This window comes from Lissotriton vulgaris, chromosome 1_1, assembly GCF_964263255.1.
Source record: "Lissotriton vulgaris chromosome 1_1, aLisVul1.2, whole genome shotgun sequence".
NCBI lineage: Eukaryota > Metazoa > Chordata > Amphibia > Caudata > Salamandridae > Lissotriton > Lissotriton vulgaris.
The window spans coordinates 390,763,867-390,788,400 of NC_141685.1; the positions used below are offsets into that span (position 1 = coordinate 390,763,867).

General features: G+C 44.9%; 1 protein-coding gene across 2 annotated transcripts in view; it reads left to right on the top strand.

The window, feature by feature from the left end:
* The window catches only part of PODN (podocan), a 429,517-nt gene that overhangs the window by 151,875 nt on the left and 253,108 nt on the right, over positions 1 to 24,534 (top strand). For both annotated transcript variants that reach the window (XM_086952453.1, XM_086952454.1), the window contains exon 2: positions 2,482 to 2,744. In XM_086952453.1, the coding sequence (XP_086808579.1) occupies positions 2,490 to 2,744 (255 nt within the window). In that variant the 5' untranslated portion in view covers positions 2,482 to 2,489. The remainder of the gene's footprint in view (positions 1 to 2,481; positions 2,745 to 24,534) is intronic.

The following is a 24,534-nucleotide window of genomic DNA, read 5'->3' on the forward strand; positions in this document are numbered from 1 at the left end:
TCGTTTTTTTTTCTTGATCGATGTTGTGTAATGCGTTGGTTAATCTGCTGATTTGCCTTGCCTACGTACAACTTTAGGCAAGGACAAAGAACAGCATAAACCACGTTTTTGCTCTTACAGTTTAAGAATTCTGAATGGCGTCATCTGATAGTATTATGTACAAATTCCGATCCTTCTATTGTAAACTGACACGCAAAACAATTTCCACATTTATGGTGGCCCGTGACAGGTTTCAGTTGCCATTGCGATCGAAGATTGCCTTTAGATTGTGTGGGAAAAATATCTGCCCTTACAATTTGTTGGCCAATGCTCTGATTTTTCATCATAGCAAACAAAGGCTTCGGAAGAGGTAATTCCAAGTTTTCTAACTAATGCCAGTTCTTTAGTAAAATCTGCTTGAATTTATTCGTATCAGGGCCAAACATTTTCAAGCAAACCAATCTTTCCAGTGGTTGCTTCTCCCTCTTATTGAGGAGTTCTTCGCAGGGTGTGTACCAAGGTCTTTTTATTGCATGTTTTAGCGATTTCTTTGGGTAACCTCTCATAACCATTTGTTCATGAAAAAGGGCTGCTTGTTGTTCATAATCAATTCTCCTTGAACAAATCCGTCTAATCCGCAGCAGCTGCCCATACGGAAGGTTTTCTTTCAGACTTCTTTGGTGAGCACTCTTATGGTGTAAGATGGTGTTTTATCAGTGGGTTTGCGGTGCAATGAGGTGGTCAGCCTATTCTCTTCTGAGGAAACCTCCACATCCAGTAATGTCATACAGATCTAACTTGAGTCCTAACTGAATTTTATGTCTTCGTGGCGACTGTTCAACCAACCATGGAACATTTCGAATTCTTCCTTAGAGCCATGCCGAAGACACCAGACGTCGTCTATATAACATAGCCACTGTAGGGTTTGCTTCCTGTCCCAATTACCTAAACAGTGATTTGAAAATTTTTACATATCCGAGAAGATATGATACTCTTTTTTTATTGCTCTTTTTTTTATTGTATTAGTAATTTTGATATTTCATGCAGAGCACAGCTATCCAGTTTGTAACAAACTTAAATAATGAAAATAAGGATAGAAAAACATAATTACATCAATTCCGCTATCTATCAAAACTGTTGTAGTGGGATACAAAAGAAGGGGAACAAAGAGGGAAGAGAAAAGGAAACAAGTATAAATGGGAACTAATGAGTTCTCAGAGAAATAAACAGATAGATCAGAAGAAAAAAAAGATAGTGTACAAAGTGATGGTCGCAGAGAGCAATCAAATCATTCACATTTCTATTTAGCCCTTTCGTAAAACATCACCCCCTCCCAGAAGCTCCTAGATAACCCATTCTGTGAGTTGACATCACTTTCACAACTCAGCACCAAAGGGTCCTGGTTCGCCATGCCACCTACTCCAACTGCTTGTATGTTCAGCTGTAAATACCAGTGGAGCATAACAGTAGTAGAAGAATAGGGAGCAAAACTGGTGGTATCCTTATGCCTGAACCTGTTCAAGTGTCACTGTTGGTAATGTCGACACTAGTCAGTCCAATGACAATTAAAACTACCCAGTGCCACGTGTTCCCTGTGAACATCTTGAAAAGCTTTGAAAAACAACCAAAAGCCCTCTTGTCTCTGGTCATGGCCACCGAGAAAATTGTGACAGTGATTGCTACTACTTCAGTAGTTTGCTGAAGTCCTGAATTCCAGTGGATTCTAATGCAAATGTGCTGCTGAAGAAATGCTGTTTTATTAATATTTGATTGTGATTTGATTATTGTCCAGGTTGTCAATGTACAAGTCAATTATACTTTTAACCACCATCCCACATCCAGGTGTCAAGATTGTGATTGTAGGTATCCTTAAGAGTTCAGCCATGCCTTTGGGCCACATCAAAATTAGTGAAAACGTTTAAGCAGAGCTACGTGAAGAATATTAATAAATATAGCTTCAGAATGAGCAAATATGAATTTGCTACAATGACTTTACCATATATACATGCATTCAACATTGGTCAAGTGCAGCTCCATCTGGGTCCTTGTGGTAAAAACCATGTCATTGATTTACTAGCTCATGAGGCGATTACAATAGAGTATTTTGTGTTTCCCTAGTGTCTATAATAGCAAACTACACATCCAGTCTCTCTTAACCCCTTAAGTGCTGCTGACGGCCAACGGTCGTCAGCAGCGCTACATCCCCAGTGCTGCGCACGACCATTGGACGTCCATTCAGCACTGGTTCCAATGGACAGCGCAGCACTGGGGAGAGATGTTTACACACAGCTAAGGTGTTAAGTGTCCTTGTGTCTGAAGTTCAATTTATTTACATTGTTCAAGGTACTTTAACATCTCACAGAATCTCAACAGTATAGATATATTAAGTAATGAAAATCACTATTTATGATTTAGTATAGAAACTTTCAGCTTTACATTATGCACTGAAAAATTCTGCCCGTGATGCATACTTACCAAAAACCAATCTCTGCTCTTTTTCAGAGAGAAAAATGGTCCAAAGCTGTGAATCCCTACTCCTTGTATGTCTTTTAGTGTACAACTGGAATGGGAGCTACGGTGAGCCAGAAGAAGAGGAAATGGATTACTATGAAACAACTTGGACATTGCCAGAACTTTCTCCACCAGTTGAGAAATGTCCTAAGCACTGCAGCTGTTCACAAGAGGGAACAGTGGACTGTGGAGGGGTAGATCTGAAAGAGTTTCCAAATAATTTACCTGAACTTACCATCCAACTCTCCTTACAGGTGAGATCTGCTAAGTTAGTTTATTATGAATCAGCAGTTAGATTTGTGTTGGTAAAATAAAACTAATTTCCTGGGGCTAAACACAAAGAAAAAAGAAGAGAGAGAAAATTATACATATGAAACCAAAGAAAGGCTTAAGACTAGCAAACACACAGAGAAACCAAACGTGTTGACTCCAATCAAAAGCTCTTTAAATAATGAACATGTTCATTTCATTGGCACAACGGGAGAGGCCATAACATTTTCTTCTATATGATTATACTCCAAGACTTATAGTGAAAGTCTTTTATTGGTATGTCATATTGGATTTCACTTCATTTTAAATATAGTGGTCAGACACTTTAAAGACATTTTAATTTTTTACTGACACGTTCTAAAAGGAACATTCTAAAAAGTGATGGCAGGAGGGGGGATCCACAGAGGAAGTCTTAAAGGACCTGGCAAACTAGATAAACCAAAGGACAGTCTGGTGTTGGTGAAGAATAGAATTAATGAGGAAAAGTATTATTTTTTTATTCCTCATCTTTCAAGAGTACATTTGAAGCACTTAGTGTAAGGTTAAAACTTCTTAAGTTAGTCATAAATTGGTTAAAAAGATTTTTAAAAAGCCAGCCGTTCACAATATTTTTTTAAGTTGGCTTTGTCAGTTTTAGTGCTGTGAGTGATTTAGTCCACATATTCGTGGTTTATTGCCTTTTTTTTCTATCTCTCTGTTGTCCTTGGTTGCCCATGTTGGATAAGGAACTTTTGGGCCAGAATCAAACCCTTTTTAATATAGCACGCCATGGATTTATCTGGATCTTGAATAGTCAAGTTAAGTTTATTAGCATAGTAACTTAAAACCATTGCATAAAAGAACACCATAAAATCTCATAAAAAGGATAAAATATTATATAAACAAATTGTAGACCATTGTGAATTACGAGTTGAGCTCTTGGATGTGACTCAATTTAATATTATGAGTCCTTGCAGGCGTAGCATTTGATAGCGAGCCCTCTTCTAGGAGGGAGTGATTTGATATTAAAGTACTGTAGGGCTGTGAAGGTAAAATGATTATTGCGTGAATTTTTAGGTCGTGTCTGCAAGAAATGTTTAAGTCAACTGTGAGCTGTATTACGCTGAGAGCCCCTGCCTCAGCCAGCTGGCATCTTTTTAGCCACCTGTGTCAAAAATGGTACTAAACAACAGTTCAACTGTGGGTCCTCTGGTGCGAAGCAGGCCAGCAGGGTCTCCCTTCAATTCCGAATCCCTCTTTAGTTAAAGTGAGCTTTAAGGAGCTGTGTTTGTGTGTCCTAAATGTGATACGGTTATTGAAAGGAAACACACAGCAAGCATACGTGTCCATTTGATGATTCAAATCAAATCAAATCAAATCAGGAGTTTGTTAAGCGCGACTACTCACCCGTTATAGTCTCAAGGCGCTGAGAGTGTGTGTGTGGAGGGGGGTGTTCGCAGGTTCCAGGCCATCAAGGAGGGGGTCTGTCGAAGGGCCAGGTTTTGAGGTTTCTTGCGAAGATGGGGAGCGTTGTTATCTGTCTGAGGTGTAGCGGAAGTTTGTTCCAGGCAGTGGCCACGCGGAAAAAGAAGGAACGGCCTCTCAATCTTGTCTTTCTGGTGCGGGGACCATGTCGTAGGAGAGCTGGGCTGATTGTAGGGTCCTTTGGGGTGCGTGGAATTTGAGTTGGCCATTCAGGTATGCTGGTCCGGTGTCGTGGAGGGCCTTTTGAGCGTGGGTTAGCATCTTGAAGGTGACTCTAGCTTCAATGGGGAATCAGTGGAGTATGCGCAGGTGCTGGGAGATGTGGCAGTGGCTTGAAAGGTTGAGGACCAGTCTTGCGGTGGCGTTTTGGATGTTCTGTAGCTTGCGGGTGAGGGTTATGTTTATCCCGGCATAGAGCGCGTTGCAGTAGTCGAGCCTGCTGGTGACCAGGGCACGAGTGACAGTCTTTCTGTGTTCGAGGGGGATCCATTTAAAGGTCTTACGTAGAAGACGGAGGGTGTGGGAGCAGAAAGACGAGACGGAGTTGATCTGGCGGTCCATTTTGAGCTGTGAGTCCAGGATGATTCCCAGGTAGCGTGCGTGGTCCGTGGGGGTGGGCGGGATTCCGAAGGCGGGAGGCCACCAGATGTCGTTCCAGGCATCTGGGTTTGGGCCCATGATGAGTACTTCCGTTTTGCTTGTGTTTAGTTGTAGGCAGCTGTTTTTCATCCATTTGGTGACAGCTTCCGTTCCTTCTCGAAAGTTGTGTCTGGCGGTGTTGGGTTTATTGGATAGGGAGAGGATGAGTTGGGCGTTGTCTGCGTATGACACAATGTTGAGTCCGTAAGTTCTGATGATGGGGGCGAGTGGAGCTATGTAGACATTGAAGAGCGTAGGGCTGAGGGAGGACCCCAGGGGGTTTCCGCAGGTGGTAGGTGTAGGGTCTGAGAGGGAAGGGGGGAGTCTGACCCGCTGCGTTCTGCCGGAGAGGAAGGAGCGGATCCAGTCGAGGGCCTTGTCTTGGATCCCTGCGTCGTGGAGTCTGCGTGTTAGGGTGTGGTGAGATACTATGTCGAACGCCGCTTAGAGGTTGAGGAGGATGAGGGCTGTTGTTTCTCCTTTGTCCAGTAAGGTACAGATGTCATCTTTTGCGGCAAGGAGGGCGGTTTCCGTACTGTGTTTTTTTCTGAAGCCGAATTGGGAGGAGTTGAGGATGTTGTGCTCTTCGATGAATGTCCCGAGTTGGCTGTTGATGGCTTTCTCGATGATTTTCGCTGGGAACAGGAGCAGGGAGATGGGTCTGTAGTTTTTGAGGTTGGTGGGGTCCACCGAGTGTTTCTTCAGGAGGGGATTGATCTCAGCATTTTTCCAGTCGTAAAGGAACGAGGCCGTTGCCAGGGAGCGGTTGATGGTGAGTCAGAGCATGGGTGCGATGGTGTCGGCAGCTCTGTTGAAAATGTGGTAGGGGCAGGGGTCCATGGGGGCCCCAGAGTGGATTGACTTCATCGTCTTCAGTGTGTCTTCGGTGGTGACAGCTGTCCAGTTGTCGATCGCTGGCTTCAGAGTGTCGGGGTGGTCGTGAGTGTTCAGTGTGTTGGTTGTCTTCATCGAAGTAGTCGTAGATGTTCTTGATCTTGTGGTGGAAAACGGTGCTGAGTTTGTTGCAGAGGTCTTGTGAGGGAGGGATGTCGGTGGGGGCGGCTCTGAAGTTGTTGTGGACTTCTGTGGATTTTGCGTTCCTCCAGGCCTTTTCGAGGCCGCGGCAAGTGCGTCTGGACTCTTGAAGTTCAGAGGTGAACCATATAGCTTTCTTGGCATGGGTGTTGTTGTTTTTCTTGAGGGGGCTATGGTGTTGGCGCTGTCGGAGATCTATCTATGCAGGGTTCAGGCTGTGGTGCTGGAGTCGTCATTTTCCGCAATGGTTGGGGTGGAGTTGCTGAGTGATGAGGTTAGCTGGTCGTCAGTGATTCTGGTCCAGTTTCTTCGTGGGAGCAGGTGCTACCGTCTGTGGATGGTGGGTGTTCTGAAGGTGAAGTGGACGCATCGATGGTCAGTCCATGGGAGTTCGGTGGTGTGGCTGAAGGTGATGGAGTTTCCTGTTGTGAAGATGGGTCAAGGGTGTGTCCTGCTGAGTGCGTGGGCTCGTCACAATCTGGCCAGACCCCCCAGGATATAGCGGCATGGATTAGCAAATTTAGCGGCATAAATATGGAAATTTAGCGGCACAAATATGGAAATTTAGCTGCATTTTTGCGGCACTGTATTTTACTCATAATCATTCATTTTCAGCCGTAAATCAAAGGAAACTGTTTTAGCAGAGTATTCCGCTTGAAATAGGCAACCTGGGATATGGAACAGAGGAAGCAGCCCCCACAGGTGAAGGTTGTTATCCCTTGGAAAGGAAAGAGGTTGCAAGAGATGTTCTAAACTATCCCAGCTCATCCAGATCAGATTGTTTTCCTTTGCATTCTGGGACTTGTAATCCCAGTTTTATAAGTGGCTAAATGATAGAACTACAATATCTAAAATGCAGCTAAGACCCCTGAAATGAGCATGTGCCAAAAACATGTGTGTTTTGCCTTCAGTCACTTCCTAGTGGCCTGCTTGTAGACGTAATCAGGGATGGTGTACTGCATGCAGCACCATGTGGGCGTAAGTAAAGCCCTCCTCTTGCCTGGGAGTGCAGCACCTTTTGTCATGCTCATTGCCCTGTCCTTGGTCCCCTCCCAACCCTGTTGCAATCTTAAATGACTCTCAGGAAGATGACTGAAACATGGCCCTGCAACCTACTAATACTTTTGTTGGGCACAGGCCAGGGAGGGCGCATTGTGCATATACATAGACCATAACAGCTTCAGCACAGAGAAAGGCGGAGGGTGCACTATCAACCTTTTCCTTTCATTTCAGTTTAGCAACAATTTAGAGACTGCAAGGTCGTGTGACAAAATGTAAAACTGCTCACCATGCGATTTTCACGCACCATAAAGTTCAATTGTTTAATAATTTTCACACAGAAACAACAATCAGTTAGTGACTGCATGAGATTTGTTGAAGGCGCAGCACACTTGTCCTGTGTAATCATTTCTATGCAACATTTTTAAAACCATTAAACTTTGTGGTCAGTAAATACACCCAGGAATCATGCCTGCCAAGCAAACATCAAACTAGCGAGCCAGATCCCAGGTTCTGAATTCAATAAAGGCTGTTTTGTGAGAACAGACTGTCATGAAGCCGAATACCCATAGAAGACCTTTCCTCAATGCTAAAGCGGATGTTTAGAGCAACGAAAAACAGAAAAAAGGTTTAGCACAGAAGAGATTAAATAACAGGCAGACCTTGGGCCCGATGTAGGTAATCCCAGATTACCACTTCTTAAATACCGAATCATACCGATTCGGTATTTAAGAACTGGCACTGGGGATGTAGGTATTTTTACCTAATTGATTACCGAATCGGTAAGATTCGGTATTTACCGATTCGGTAATTAACGAATCGGTATTCGGCATTGATTCCTATGGGCCTTGAAGCCCATATGAATCAATGGCAAATACCGATTCGGTAATTACCGAATCAGTAAATACTGAATCCTGCCAGGGGGAAAATGGTGTCACTTTGACACCCTGTAGCACCTCTGTTTTTGGCTTATGTGCAATGTGACACACATACATGCCCTTAGGGCATGTATGTGTGACACATGGCACAGGTGTACATGCACAGATGTGCATGTACACGAATTCCTTATTTACCACCCAATTGTATTGGGTGGTAAATAACGAATTATTAGAGGCCTCTAGCACTGTCAACAGTGCTACTTACATTAGAATTTACTGAATCGGTATTTTTACCGAGTCTGTATTTACCGATTCGGTAATTGTACTGATTCGGTAAATACAGAATCAGTAAAAATACTGAGGGCCCGATGTAGGTAAAATTGATTTACCGATTTTAAATTACCGAATTTTACCGATTCGGTAATTTAAAATCGGTAAATCAATGGGTCCGACATGTAGGTATTCCAGATGTGCTGGAATACCGAATCGGATGAATTCGGTATTTACCGATTCGGTAAATACCGAATCGGTAATGCCCATTCATTCCTATGGGCTTTGAAGCCCATAGGAATGAATGGGCATTACCGATTCGGTATTTACCGAATCGGTAAATACCGAATTTACAAGGGTGCAGGTGGTGTCACTTTGACACCCCCTGGCACCCCCAAAACGGGCTTGGGTGCCATGTGGCAGGCATACATGCCCTAAGGGCAGGTCTGCCTGTCACATGGCTAGGTGTGCATGCACACATGTGCATGCACACCTGAAATCGGTATTTTACCATCAAATTGGATTTGATGGTAAAATACTGATTCGTTAAGGCTCCTGGGAATCTGAAGAGTCCCACCTACATATGGGTGGCTCCGAATCGGTAAAATTACCGATTCGGTATTTTACAGAATCGGTAACTTTACCGAATCGGTAAAGTTATCGATTCTGTAAAATATTGCACCTACATGCCAAATCATGTATACCGGTCGGTAACGGCCGAAAATACCGATTTTCGGCCGTTACCGACCGACCTACATCTGGCCCTGAATCTGTAAATAAATGCCTCCTACATAGGAAAAGGCATTTACCGGTCGGTAACGGCCGAATTCGGCCGTTACCGACCGGTAAATGCCTTCCTACATCGGGCCCCTAGGGCCCGATGTAGGTAATCCCAGATTACCACTTCTTAAATACCGAATCATACCGATTCGGTATTTAAGAACTGGCACTGGGGATGTAGGTATTTTTACCTAATTGATTACCGAATCGGTAAGATTCGGTATTTACCGATTCGGTAATTAACGAATCGGTATTTGGCATTGATTCCTATGGGCCTTGAAGCCCATATGAACCAATGGCAAATACCGATTCGGTAATTACCAAATCAGTAAATACCGAATCCTGCCAGGGGGAAAATGGTGTCACTTTGACACCCTGTAGCACCTCTGATTTTGGCTTATGTGCAATGTGACACACATACATGCCCTTAGGGCATGTATGTGTGACACATGGCACAGGTGTACATGCACAGATGTGCATGTACACGAATTCCTTATTTACCACCCAATTGTATTGGGTGGTAAATAACGAATTATTAGAGGCCTCTAGCACTGTCAACAGTGCTACTTACATTAAAATTTACAGAATCTGTATTTTTACCGAGTCTGTATTTACCAATTCGGTAATTGTACCAATTCGGTAAATACAGAATCAGTAAAAATACTGAGGGCCCGATGTAGGTAAAATTGATTTACCGATTTTAAATTACCGAATTTTACCCATTCGGTAATTTAAAATCGGTAAATCAATGGGTCCGACATGTAGGTATTCCAGATGTGCTGGAATACCGAATCGGATGAATTCGGTATTTACCGATTCGGTAAATACCGAATCGGTAATGCCCATTCATTCCTATGAGCTTTGAAGCCCATAGGAATGAATGGGCATTACCGATTCGGTATTTACCGAATCGGTAAATACCGAATTCACAAGGGTGCAGGGGGTGTCACTTTGACACCCCCTGGCACCCCCAAAACGGGCTTGGGTGCCATGTGGCAGGCATACATGCCCTAAGGGCAGGTCTGCCTGTCACATGGCTAGGTGTGCATGCACACATGTGCATGCACACCTGAAATCGGTATTTTACCATCAAATTGGATTTGATGGTAAAATACCGATTCGTTAAGGCTTCTGGGACTCTGAAGAGTCCCACCTACATATGGGTGGCTCCGAATCGGTAAAATTACCGATTCGGTATTTTACCGAATCGGTAACTTTACCGAATCGGTAAAGTTATCGATTCTGTAAAATATTGCACCTACATGCCAAATCATGTATACCGGTCGGTAACGGCCGAAAATACCGATTTTCGGCCGTTACCGACCGACCTACATCTGGCCCTGAATCTGTAAATAAATGCCTCCTACATAGGAAAAGGCATTTACCAGTCGGTAACGGCCGAATTCGGCCGTTACCGACCGGTAAATGCCTTCCTACATCGGGCCCTTAGTCCCTTATATTTTTCAATTTGTCTTTAAAGGTTTTTTCATGACTGTATTGGCAGAGCTTAGCCAGGAAATCAACCTCGCCACTCACATGTGAGCGAAGGTCAAGCCATTAAGGTCATAGAAGGGGCTAGTTTGACAAAGAAAGGTGGGAAGATTTGGGTCATAGATGTCAACTTTGCATCTAGAGAAGGAAGATCGAGTCTCGCTGTGGGTGTGCCAAGCTATTTGATTCGAGGCACACCATTCAATCTTCGGTGGCAAAAATAAAAAATAAACAAATTTGTAATGAAATCTAGTGCTCCTGTAAAGCACTCCATTGCACATAGGAAGAGTTTGAGCAATTCAAATTTGTAAATAAAATAATGTTCTCTCTTTTTGTGACTTCTGGTGCCAGTACCGGAATACATCGAACCATGAATGAAAATCCGGCTCTAAATCCCCTCTTCCTGTTTCCTGCCCTAAATCATACTTTCCACTAACTGCCAGCAGTTCTATGTTCTGCTCACCTTTGTTATTTCACAAGGAATGCGTGTCACAGATTTCACTGTGGAGAGCCTGCCACACTGCCACCCTCAGAGAGGCTGCTCTGCGTCATATAGGGCAGTGGCCTAACATTCTTGCAGGGCACAGAGGACCAGGGCTGATACAAGGTAAGCCCTTTAAAACGTGCGAAGGCAGGCACATGCTAATTTGCGCATGTGCCTTTCCAAAGCGCCCAACTTGATTGTGCCTGACTCTCGAACAGAACGAGGTCAGAGTTCTAAATGTATAGTGACTGTCTCTAGTTCGAAAAAATAAAATAGGAGACTAGAATTGAGGTGGGGGTGGCGCCCCTCAGCCCTAATTAAGGAACCGCCCCTGCTAAGAGAATGAACAATACTAAGGTGTTTGGCACTTTTGTAAAAATCACGGAATGTTTACAAAAGTGCAGATTTCGCGGCCACTTTTGTAAAAATTGCGGCATTTTTACAAATGTGCCGATTTTGCGGCTTACAGCAAAATCCTGGAGGGTCTGTCTGGCAGAGTCCAATATTGTGGAGGTTGGCCAGAAGGGATGTGGTGCTGGGGTCCAGTTGGTTGTCGAGGTGGAAGTTGAGGTCTCCCAGTAGGGTGTACTTGGTGGACGCGATGGCATGCGGGGAGAAGATGTCCGTGATGGAGGTCCAGGGGGTCGGTAGATGAGGGTTCCATGGAGGGTGGAGGTAGGGCTGGCCAGTATCTTGAAGTGAAGGTGTTCCATCAGGTCTGTGGGCTCGTCGGGGAGTGTGCTCAGGCGAAGGGTGGATTTGTGGACGATGGCAATTCCTCCTCCAGGGTGGAAGGGGCGGTCCTTCCTGGAGATCTTGTATCCTTGGGGAATGGCGATGGCGATGTCCAGTCCCGAGGTGGTGTTGGTCCAGGTTTCCGTAAAGAATGCTACGTTCGGGGTAGTGCTGTCGAGGAGGTCCCAGATTTCGGTTGTGTGTTTGTGGAGGGATCGAACGTCTTCGGTTTGGTTGTGTTATTGCGGGTGGATTGCGCTGGGTCAGAGGTCTTGGCGGTGCTGCAGGTGTGTCGGCAGCGGTGACAGCTGAAGGGTCCGTGGGTGTCGGCTGGTGATGCTAGTTTGCAGTTGTTGTTGCGGCCTGGGTTGGAAGCGTGGAGTGCCACTGAGTTATAGCGTTGGCGGTGCAGAGATCCAGGGTTCCTGGCGCTGGTTGCAGTCGGGTCACGGACAGGCGCAGACGGGCTTGCCTTTGGCGCCCAGGCGGTGCGGCCGCTGTGCAGCCGCGCACTGGCTGCCATTAAGTAGGGGTCGGGGAGGGCTTGACAGCTAGGAGGCGGGAGCGGGGAGGGGAGCTGGATTGGGCCGGTTGCACTGGTCATGCTGGGGGGGGGGAGGGGCCAGGGGGGCAGTAGCGCCAGGGGAAAACGTGCTAAAAAAGGCAAAAGGCAAAAGGAAAAAGGCAAAAAGAGAGAGAGAAAAGTGCAAATAAGGCAACAAAAGCATATTCTGTATGTACCTCGGTCAAAAATATATCTACATTAATTAAAGGTATGAAATGACCAGTCAACACCTTTTGGGGGGCAATTAATGGTAGCAGAGTTTTGTCACCTTATCTTAATTTTCCAAGTGAGTTTGTCATAATAAAGCATCAGCCTTCCTATTCTTTTACCTGGCCTATAGGTAATCACAAAACTATAATAATACAAAAAAACAAAGCCAACATCAAAGTATGTACGGCCAAAGTGTGTTTGGCTCCTAACAAATAATGCCTCCAATCCTCAAAAGATCTCTTTATGACCAAAAGTTCCTTATTTCAGATGGTACAGTTCAACCCCTTAGTTGCTGAGGCTTTTCCACCCCCAGTGCTGAGCCCTTTTTTGTGTTTGGGGCACTTCGCTCTTTGGCCTTAATAAATTCTGTTTTACACAAGGTATCCAAGCCCAATTTGGGTCCTTTTTTATGTCTCGTCTAGCGATGCAGCACATGCGATGCTCGCTTTGCCGAGATCTATTGCTGTCGATTTATCTTCCAAAGGGGGACAGGAGATGTGCATGTCTACGGCTCACTGCGTTTTAGCACAACACGCGCATGGCGTGCTTTCACTTTCCATCCTTGTTCCCGTCAAAGAACATCCGCAGCCTAGGGAGCAGCAGTTTTCACAATACCCTTGCACGGACGATGACGTGCCACATGGTTAGCACCGGGTGCAGGAGCACTGCAACAGCAGCGTGACCTAAAACACCACGAGTTGAATCGCTGTCACAACAGAGACACAATGTTTTTGCTTTGTAATGTGGACATGTATAAAAGTTGATCAGCGAGAAAGCTTCTCGTATATAACAAAGTGCATTAAGTCACTTTGCTAATTTACCATTCCCTGAATTCGTCTTCCTCCACCACTCATAAAGCTGTGCACACACCTTCTATGTGGCTTCGATACCTTCACACCTCATAGGGCTATATTAATGTAGGCCCATATTTCTATCCAACTGGGTTATTGTAAACAATTCCTTTTCCACATCTAGTACTGGCTGTGATGGTGCAAACCCTTATTATGGTCTCTCCTGTAGATCTGCTGATTGGACCCCAAGTATTCCCGCCAGTCAAACAGCTGTGCTTGTGTGCGTGACATTCCTTTCCAACTGCTTAATCATCCTAACATTCCCAATTTCTCATCTCTCACCCGGCAATGTTTTTGTACTCCCTGTCATTCCAACAATTTGAGAAATGACTGTTTTGTAAGATTACAGTGTTATACAGGCAAGTTCATATTGATCATTCACGCATAAACTCCTTAGATGTGGGCCTTAAAAATGACTCAAATGCCAATGTTAGCTCAGCATGACTTACAGTTATTTAGCCACTCCAGTATCTCAATTTAAATTTACTGATTCTGCCTCTTCAGTCAGAGTTTTCTGTATGTTAACCTGGCGCTGAGCAGTTTAAGTAAATAAAGTGATTGATGAATATCAAAATCGTTTGTATGAAATGGTGCTATTGGCGTCCACAAACTAAATCAGTCAGGCTCCTGCACATTCACACACAGCGACTGTAGAGATCAGCAGCTGATACATATCCAAGGAGCTTATTTTGTATACTTTACGGCGGATTGGTGTGCGCATTCCGTTTTATTCAGATTTTTTACATTACCATCCTATCTCAAAAAAAGAGATGTCTACTTTGTATGTTCTGATGAAGACTTGGTTCCAAATTTAAACTTTAGGATCAAAATTTCACCGCCCTCACTTTATATTTGAAAAAAACCAACTTGATGAGCGTGGCGTTATTTTTTTATTTTGTAAAACTTTAATACTTAGCGCGGCTCACCATTCAGGGACACCACACTCGGTTGCCGCCTTAAAACAAGTATGTGCCATGTAATAAGTCTTGCATTTACCGCAAGTTTGAGCTATTGGCATTGTAAATGACAATGCCTTTCATTTGTGATTTAACCCCTTCGAAGCTAATGACCCAGCTCGTCATGGCGCTTACCTGCCGTGCGCGGATGACAAGGCCAGCTCGTCATGATTTATGGTGTTTTAGATTTTTTAGCGCAGGACGGGAAAACGCCTAGCAGCCATGTGGTTAAAAAACAAAACATAAATAAAAGGCAATGTCATTTACAATGCCAATAGCTCTAACTCGCGTAAATGCGGGACCTATTGCATTGCAAATGCTTGTTTCAAACATCTCAGTGGGACTAAAGGTACACAGGGTTTGTGTATTACCCTATAGGAACTGAGAAAATAACCAAAAGAAAGCAAATTATTGTTTGGGGGAGGTGAAATGTGAAATTAAGTGTGCAAAAAAGGGTATGCCTTTTTCCCTAACAATGCCATTAATAAGAGCTTTGCTGTGCTAGGATAACCCTCTTCACAGGTTTATGGAACAAGAGGAGTTCTTGCAAAAACATATTTACCACAGATTTTACATTTTTAAGAGATAGTCGATTTTCCTCAATTTTATGGGTTGAACCAACTTGCAATTTGGTGTAAACAGAAAGCTACACATTTCAGAAACATAGACAACGCTATGAATTCAGCAAGGGGTCATTTGTGTAGATCCATGAACGTTTTTACCTAGGACAATAATTGATGAAATAAAAAATTAATGACAAGAAGTAGAAAAAATAGCAATTGGTGACCTGTGAATTTGGGGTTATCTATAGGATCATGTTATTCAAAGGACATTTTATGAAATGTGCTTTTCCTTCCACACTGGCTTACATTTGGAAGCCAAAAATGCAGAGAAATTGAATTTATGATAACAAAATTGGTAATAACAAATGTTCTGCTATTTTATTTCTCATATGTGGTCTGATAAAAACAGCACCCCACCTGTGTGACTGGCCTTAGCATCCGCAGCACAAAACACCAAAAAAGGCACATACCTGCCAGCAAAATAAACTCGTATTTTACGATGTGCATACTAGAAATCTGGGCTCTAGCTCAGCCACCACCCAAAGAATCCTACTAAACCTAGGCATTTCTAAAAACTACACTACACTCAAGAAAGTCTAGGGTGGTGTGATTCATGTGGATCCCACTACATTTATGTACCCATAAGGCTTTGCAAACTTCATACGTTGGCAAAAAGCACGCATGTTCCTCACATTTCTGTGAGAGAATGCACTAAGTGCTGTGGTGATCCAGAGAGTTCCTAACACCAAGTGTTCCTAAACTTATGTCAATAAAATGGTAATCTACTTATGTGGCATTGCCTAGAGTCTCCAAAACAAAACACCACAAAACATGATGTGGAGACATAAAAAAATCTGAGCTACAAATTACCCAGTTTCGTGATGTGGGTACCTGCAGAATTTGGTCCCAGACCCTGCCACCATCCAGGGAAACCTACCAAACTCAAACATTTTTGAAAACTAGACAACCAGGGGATTCCAGACTGTATGTGAGGTGTGACTTGCATCACTGGGTTTTCTTATCCATAAGGCATTGCAGATCTCAAATTTTGGCTAAAAAGTTTCTTCATTCTGTGAGCAAAGGTTTGGAGCCTGGGGTATCCACAAATGTCCTACCATTCAGATTTCCCAAGTTTGTCTTGATAAAGATTATACCCCATTTATGTGTGTAGGTCCTGCACTGTGACAGTAAAGGCCCCAAAATGCAACATTTACAAATCCATTGTTAAGGGGTGAAGGTTGTCTGAAAATGTGGGGTTAAACCTAGCTTTCACATTCGAGGAAGTCAAGCTGGAGAATTTGAGACTAGCAAGGGGCAAGACACTGGTTCCAGATGGATTCCTGTCTGAGTTATATATTAAAGAACCAGTGATATGGCCTCCTTTGTCTGCAGCTGTTAAGTCACGGCCTTTATGCTTATGGTCCTCTGTCCTAGTACTGGTGTTTAAGAAGGGGGACAAGAATAATCCACCCTGTGTAGACCCATTTCCTTTCTTGATTCTGTTGTGAGAGTGATTGGATGACTTGTTTTTAATTTTGAATAAATATACAATGGCAAGATCAGGCTCGATCCATAAGGCTTTCATGGATCTTTCTTCAGCTTTTGACCCAGTTAATCTTTCGAAGCTGTGGAACATTCTCTTTGTGTTACGGGTCAATCAGGACCTTTATCTTTTTTTGATGGATGTCCATATGGATACTAATGCTTCAGTATGTTATGCCAGAAACTCTTATTGTTCAAGATCTATCTTTTGGTATAATTAACGATGCCAATTAAGGATGTATTCTTGTGCCATTTCTAGTTACTTTATTCATTAACAGTTTAGAGAGCACTTTATTAGCATCAGGAGCAGACTGCCCCCTGGAAAATACCTATTCCAGTTCTGCTTTAAGTGGACAATGCTGTTCTTTTAGCAAGGACTGTCATGGGATTGCAAATTCTTCTTGACTGTGTCTCTTTTATGGAAGGTCTAGATTCGTCAACTTATTTTAATAAATCTTTTATTGTGATTAATGGCCCTAGATCTACTAAAACAGGGCCTTGTGAGTTCAAGGTCATATCTTACAGAAGGTTCCTTTTTAAAGCATTTTGTTTGATTAACAACTCAGTTGGAAGCCCCTTATTGAAGCAAGAAATATGGAATTGAAGTGGTTGATCTCTTCAGTCACTGGTTTTGCATCCAGGTTGGGCAGGCAACCTTTGAAAGCATTATTGAAGGCCTACCAAGCAACATGTATTTCGAAGGTTGCTTCTGGTAGACACATTTGGGGGTATATAAATTGATCCCAACTTCAGGTTTGCAAACGCAAATTCTTTTGGCAGTTTTGAGTGTGCCACAAGGTGTGCCTTCTTTTGTAGTGCATGTGAAACTAGGTGCAAATTATCTTTCTGACACCTTGGCACTCTGCCCCCTTCTCTGCTGGGTTTCTCTCTAGTGCAGTGGGGACACCCAATTACATAGAGGCATCTTGCTTAATTGTCTCTCTATGGACAATGTCAAGAGGATGCCTGAGCTTAGTTACATCAAGAATTCTTTCTCAGCAATATGGAGTCAGGAGTTGTTTGATAATCCAATGTCCTTGGTTAGAAGTGATTTATTTTATTTTATTTTTTATTTTACAGAGTTTTATATAGCGCGAACTTGACCCTAATTGGGTATCAGAGCGCTTTACATAGCACCAGTTGCATTACATGAGGACACGTTCATTTTTGTTAGGCACGGGGAGATTAAGTGATTTGCCCAGAATCACAGGATGTTCAGCGTCATTGCCGAGACTCGAACCCAGTTCTCCAGATTCGAGGTCGACCGCCCTAGCCGTTAGGCCAACAATACATTTTTCATTGAGGCGACAGGGTGAAAGGAAAAGCCTAGAACTTTCTAAAGTCTCAGTCAGAGGTACGTACTCCTATAAACTGCTCCTATTATGAAGCGGTATCTCACTGCAGTAATTAAGAACCATCACTGCTTTTTGCTTAAAAAGTTCAGGATGAATTTAGTACATTTGTTATTCGTAGTTCTAAAACCTCTGGGTGAAATGCAAAATCTAGGTATCTGTGGTTGCGACCTTATGTCTCTTCAAGATATCCTACACTTCGTGATGTTTTGCAAATATTATGAGAAACCAAGGTGAGATTTTATGATTCCTGTTTTAAAAGGTTGTCATTTTAATCAGGTGCGTCAGCATTGGTATTTTTGCAGTGTTGTTTGTTTTTTTGTTGCAAGTATTTTAAGTCGCTAATTAATTATAATTATTACTTTGAATTGTTTGACGAGTAGTGTGTCTAGTGTTCTATGGAATTAACCTGTATGGGGAGGCTCATCGAATGTATTGGCTTGATTATTTGCTGTTTAGTATGTGCATCTCAATTTTTTGATGCATTTATGTCTGCTTTATAATGTTTGTATCTTTTATAGTTAACTTGAGTTTAGCTGAATAAAGATTATGATGATGATGAACATTAACAAATCAAAGTTTTCCATTCACAACCAACCTTTTTTGCAATGTGGGTAGCTTTGGATTTTGGGCCAGTGCTCAGTCATCACACGCGGAAACGTACCATTTCTGAAAACTAGAGCACCCATGCGAGTCCAGAATGGTGTGTCTCACATGGATTGCATGACGTTTTCTTGCCCATACAACCTTGAAAATCTCAAACTTTGGCTAAAAACGTGTTTTCCCTGCATTTCTCTGAAAGAAAGTTCTATAATTTTCGGGGAACCATAAATTTCCTAATATACCATACTTGTGCCGATAAAAATATTACCCCACTTGTATAGTTGGGCCCAGTTCCAGCAGCAGGAAAGGCCCCAAAACACAACATGGATAGATAACATTGTACCACTCAACATGTGTTTTCCCTGCATTTCTCTTAAAGAAAGTTCTATGATTTTCGGGGAACCACAAATTTCCTAATACCCCATACTTGTGCCGATAAAAATATTACCCCACTTGTGTAGGTGGGCCCAGTTCCAGCAGCAGGAAAGGCCCCAAAACACAACATTGACAGATAAAATGTTACCACTCAAAAATAAGCCTGTTTTTGCAATATTGGTAGCTGTGGATTTTGTCCCTGGGCTTGGCTGCCACTCAGGAATATCTACCAAATCCAGGCATTTCTGAAAACTAGACACCCAGGAGAATCCAAGGTGGTCTCGCTTGTGTAGATACCTCCACCTTTTCTTATCCACAATGCTCTTCAAACCACAAACTTTGGCAAAAAACATACATTTTCCTCACATTTCGGGGAGCAAAAGTTCTGTAATCTGTGACGATCCACAGAATCCCTAACAAATGTCTTGGTTTGGTATACTTCCCTGCTTGGGCCCATTCTGGGGTGGGGGCACAGGCTAATGCATGGGCAGGTCACACCACCCCTACTTCTTTTCCCGCCTTTTTACCCTGGTGTCTAGTGTGCTTTCTGCCCCATAGGGGGCAGCCTGAGGGTAAACAATCTCGATTCACCTTCTAGGTGGAACAGAAAGTCTGCCATGGCCCGGGTGGAGGTGCCACAAGGTGTTGCCCATGGAGTGTCTCCCCCCCCTAAAATATTAGAGTAAAAAAAACTTTCCCTGATGTCAAGTCAAGTCAAGTCAATAAATTTATATAGCGTGCTACATACCCAGAGGGTCTCAAGGCGCTTGAAGAAGGGTGGGGAATTACTTGTCAAATATCCACGTTTTAAGTTGATTTCTGAATGCTAGGTGGTTCTGAGTAAGGCGAAGGTGAGTGGGAAGTGAGTTCCAGGTTTTCGCTGCCAGGTAGGAGAAGGATCTGCCTTCCATGGTGGTTTTGTTGATGCGAGGTACAGTGGCAAGGGCTTGGTTGGAGGATCGTAGCTGGCGGGAGGGGGTGTAGAAGGACAGTCGTGTGTTGAGGCATTCGGGTCCGATTTCGTAGAGTGCTTTGTGTGCGTGGGTTAGGAGCCGGAAAGTAATCCTCTTATTGACGGGGAGCCAGTGGAGGTTTTTCAGGTGACCAGAGATGTGTTCTTTACGCGGGATGTCTAATATGAGCCTGGCTGAAGCGTTCTGGATGTGTTGGAGGTTTTTCTGGAGTTTTGCGGTGGTACCGGCGTAGAGGGTGTTTCCGTAGTCCAGTCGGCTCGTGACCAGAGCGTGGGTGACCGTTTTCCTAGTTTCGGTGGGGATCCAGCAAAATGTTTTTTTGAGCATGCGAAGAATGTTGAAGCAAGATGAAGAAACGGCGTTGACTTGTCTGTTCATCGAGAGTGAGGAATCCAGGATGATGCCCAGGTTCCGTGCGTGGTCCGTCGGGATGGGTGCTTTTCCAAGGGCCTCTGGCCACCAAGAGTCATCCCCGGCGGTGGGGGAGGTGCCTAGGATGAGGACTTCTGTTTTGTCTGAGTTCAGTTTCAGGCGGCTGTGTTTCATCCAGTCGGCTACTTCTTTCATTCCTTCATGCAGGTTGGTTTTGGCAGTGTTCGGGTCTCTGGTGAGAGATAGGATCAGTTGAGTGTCATCGGCATAGGAGATGATGTTGAGGTTGTGTTGGCGTGCGATGACCGCGAGGGGGCTCATGTATACGTTGAAGAGGGTGGGGCTGAGTGAAGATCCTTGTGGTACGCCGCAAATGACTGCAGTGGCCTCTGACTTGAATGGTGGAAGGCGGACTCTCTGAGTTCTTCAGGTGAGGAACGAGGTGATCCATTCCAGTGCTTTTCCTTGGATTCCTACGTTTCTGAGGCGCTGTAGAAGGGTGCTATGGCAGACTGTGTCGAAGGCAGCGGAGAGGTCGAGGAGGATGAGGGCGACTGTGTCTCCATTGTCCAGTAGAGTTCGAATGTCGTCTGTTGCTGCGATGAGGGCGGTTTCAGTGCTGTGCTTGGCTCGGAAGCCGGATTGTGAGGAGTCGAGTGATTTGTTGGTTTCGAGGAAGGCGGAGAGCTGGTTGTTGACCGCTTTCTCGATGACTTTGGCCGGGAATGGAAGGAGTGAGATGGGGCGGTAGTTTTTGAGTTCGGTGGGGTCAGCTGTGGGTTTCTTCAGGAGGGCGCTGAGTTCGGCATGTTTCCAGCTTTCCGGGAAGGTTGCGGAGTTGAGGGAGCAGTTGATGACGTCTCGGAGATGCGGTGCTATAATGGAGTTTGCTTTGTTAAAGATGTGGTGAGGGCATGGGTCTGTGGGGGATCCTGAGTGGATAGAGTTCATCAGACGGATGGTGTCCTCAGTGGAGATTGGCTTCCAGTCATTGAGGGTGTTCAAGGGGGGTGGGGGTCCTGCAGGGGGTTGGGTGGGTTGGTCTTCGGGTCGGTTGTCGAAGCTGTTGTGGATGTCTGCAATTTTGTTGTGGAAGAATGAGGCTAGGGAGTCACAGAGGGCTTGAGTGGGGGTGATGTCGTTGGAGTTGGCTGAGGGGTTGGTAAATTCCTTGACGATGTTGAATAATTCCTTGCTGTTGTGGGCGTTGTTATCTAGTCGGTCCTTGAAAGCAGCTTTCTTGGCATTCCAGATCAGTTGGTGGTGTATGCGGGTGGCGTTTTTGAAGGCGTCCTTGGTGCTGGTGGTTGGGTCTTTTTTCCAGGCCTTCTCAAGGGAGCGACAGAGTTTCTTGGATTTCTTAAGATCATCGTTGAACCAGGAGGCCTTCTTGCTGCCTAGTTTGATTTGTCGTTTTTTCAGTGGTGCTAGGATGTCGGCGCTGTTGGATATCCATTGGGTGAGGTTGGTGGCGGCTTGGTCGGGGTTTGAGGAGTGGGCTGGGGGGTTTAGAAGAAGCGATGAGGAGATTTGGTCGATGGTGATTTTGTTCCAGTTTCTTTGCAGAGTGGGTTGGGGGTGGTTATTGGATGTGGACTTGTTGTAGGTAAAGTGAACGCAGCTGTGGTCAGTCCAAAGGAGAGCTGTGGTGTGGCTGAAGGAGATATGTTTGCTGGAGGTGAAGATAGGGTCGAGTGTGTGACCTGCGATGTGGGTGGGGGTAGTGACAAGTTGTTTAAGTCCGAGGTTGGCGAGGTTGTCCAAAAGGGTGGTGGTGTTGCGGTCGTTGTTCTTTTCAAGGTGAAAGTTGAGGTCTCCCAAAAGGATGTAATCTTCGGAGGGGAGCGCATGTGGAGTGATGAAGTCCGTGATGTCTTCACTGAATTGTGTGCGGGGTCCTGGAGGCCTGTAAAGGAGGGTGCCTCTGAGTGTGGTCTTGGGGTCGATGTGGATCTGGAAGTGAAGGTGTTCAGTGTTGGCGAGATTGACGTCTGAGCTGGTTGAGATGCGGATGGATTTCTTATGGACGATAGCGATGCCTCCTCCTGTATGTCCGGTACGGTCCTTGCGAATGATCTTATAGCTTTCCGGGATGGCAATGGTGATGTCTGGGGCTGATGTGGTGTTCATCCAAGTTTCTGTTAGGAAGGCGACGTCAGGAGAGATGGTGTCTAGTAGATTCCAGAGGTCGATGGCGTGCCTGTGGACAGAGCGGGTGTTGAGCAGGATGCATTGTAGGTGGTTGGGGTCGGATATCTGTTGTGTGTTCGTAGATGAGGAGTTGTTCTTGGTGCCGTCGAACTTGCAGGAATTGCAGGAGAAGGGTCCATGGGTGTGTCCAGGAGCGGCTTGGGCGCAGTAGGGGGAGCGGCCGGGGTTAAGGGCTAGGAGGGTGGTGGCACCGTAAGAAATGCGGGAGGGGTGGGCATTACGAGGACCAGGGGGTCTGGCGCTGGGCGCGGTCCAGGCGCGGACGGGCGTAGACGGGCTTACCTTTGGCGCACCTTCGGCGCGGATTGGGCGCGGTCGCTGCGCGTGAACGCTGCACGCAAATGCATCTGACATATGTGGATGGTGGAAGGGGAGGGGCGAGGAAGGGTCTGCAGGGAGGCGGGGTGGAGATCAGGGGAAGGAGTCAACAACAAACAAAATGGCAGCAGCAAGCAGGCAATCTCAAAACAACACAGGGGCACAATGGAGGCGAGCGCGATGCAAAATCACAGCACAAATGCAGGCAATAATGTATTTTCAGGCAGCACGTTACTGACTAGTCGCTTCTCTTAAAAATGCTACTTGTCTAAGTAAATGCTCGGCGGTCTAGCGCTATTAATGTTACTTATCTAAATGAATGCTCGGCGGTCTAGCGCTAATCCCAGACTAGGCGCTTCTTTTCAAGAATGCAGGCTCAGGCAGGGAGTGAGACCGGGTCTCCAGGAGGCAAGGAGCAGTGAGTGGAGCGGCCGCTTCTGCTGAAAGCAGGACGGTCACAGCGCGATAGAGGTGGGGCAGCGAGGTCAGTATCAGTGGGAGGGAGGGTCTGCAGGGAGGCGGGGTGGAGATCAGGGGAAGGAGTCAACAACAAACAAAATGGCAGCATCAAGCAGGCAATCTCAAAACAACACAGGGGCACAATGGAGGCGAGCGCGATGCAAAATCACAGCACAAATGCAGGCAATAATGTATTTTCAGGCAGCACGTTACTGACTAGTCGCTTCTCTTAAAAATGCTACTTGTCTAAGTAAATGCTCGGCGGTCTAGCGCTACTAATGCTACTTGTCTAAGTAAATGCTTGGCGGTCTAGCGCTATTAATGTTACTTATCTAAATGAATGCTCGGCGGTCTAGCGCTAATCCCAGACTAGGCGCTTCTTTTCAAGAATGCAGGCTCAGGCAGGGAGTGAGACCGGGTCTCCAGGAGGCAAGGAGCAGTGAGTGGAGCGGCCGCTTCTGCTGAAAGCAGGACGGTGAGCTTTCTGACACATCTCCCCTCCCAGAGGTGTAGACTGGGTTTAAAAACCTTTATATAATCAGTGAACAGGTTTTTAAGTGTTCAGAAATATGGCGCTCAGCTTATCACGGTAAGTATTAAGATGTCGTGGTATGGAATTAGGTGCTTCTTGGCAGAGGAAAACCTTAACCTCTGTAAGAGAGGAGGTTCAGGGCCCTCTCTCTAATGTAATTGGACAAGAATCCAGAGCACACTTAGTGTATCAAATCAAATTTCAATCTTCAAAATGGTCAAATGGTCAAAGCAATGGGATAGATCAAACAAACATAAGTTTTCAAAAGGTTTTATTGTTCAACAGTGTTCTTTCCTCAGAATCACTGTGCTTATCACTCTAGCCAGGTTAATCACCTGTACATCCTGATCAACTAAATTCTTCACTTCTTGGTGCCCGACCTCAGTTTCTCTCTGTAGTCGTCTTTGTCCTCCTCTCTGGCCTCTGCGGGTTTTGCGTGGGTTGGGTTTACTCTTGTTCGATTGGTAATTTTCATTGTCCTGACTTCCCGAGAAAAAGCAGTGCTAGTTCCGGTGGTTGTTGGCATCATTCTCGGATCCTGATTGGCGGTTGCGTTATCTTCAGGTTCACTCTCAGTTTCCGGAACACTGCTAAGAGAGGTGTTGCTTGAGGATATATTGGACGCTCCAGTTTTGGCAGTTTGTTGGTTGTTAGCTGGTTTACGGACTTGTTGGTCATATTTCTTGGCAAAAGTAAAAACTCTTCCTTCCCGGTAGTCAGCTTCATCTCTTCGTATCTGTCTTGCCTTGCGGTCCTTGAGATCATTTTGATGTTTGATCAGGATGTCTTCCAGAATTTTATAGTTTTTTTCGGTTGCATCCTTGAGATTAAGGGCTTCTATCTCCTTCTCTAGTTCCACAATTTCTGCCTGTAATTTCGTTACTTTTCGGTCTGCATTTTCTATTAGGATTCTCATTAGGTTGGTAGACCGAAAAGTAACGAAATTACAGGCCCTTAATCTCAAGGATGCAACCGAAAAAAACTATAAAATTCTGGAAGACATCCTGATCAAACATCAAAATGATCTCAAGGACCGCAAGGCAAGACAGATACGAAGAGATGAAGCTGACTACCGGGAAGGAAGAGTTTTTACTTTTGCCAAGAAATATGACCAAC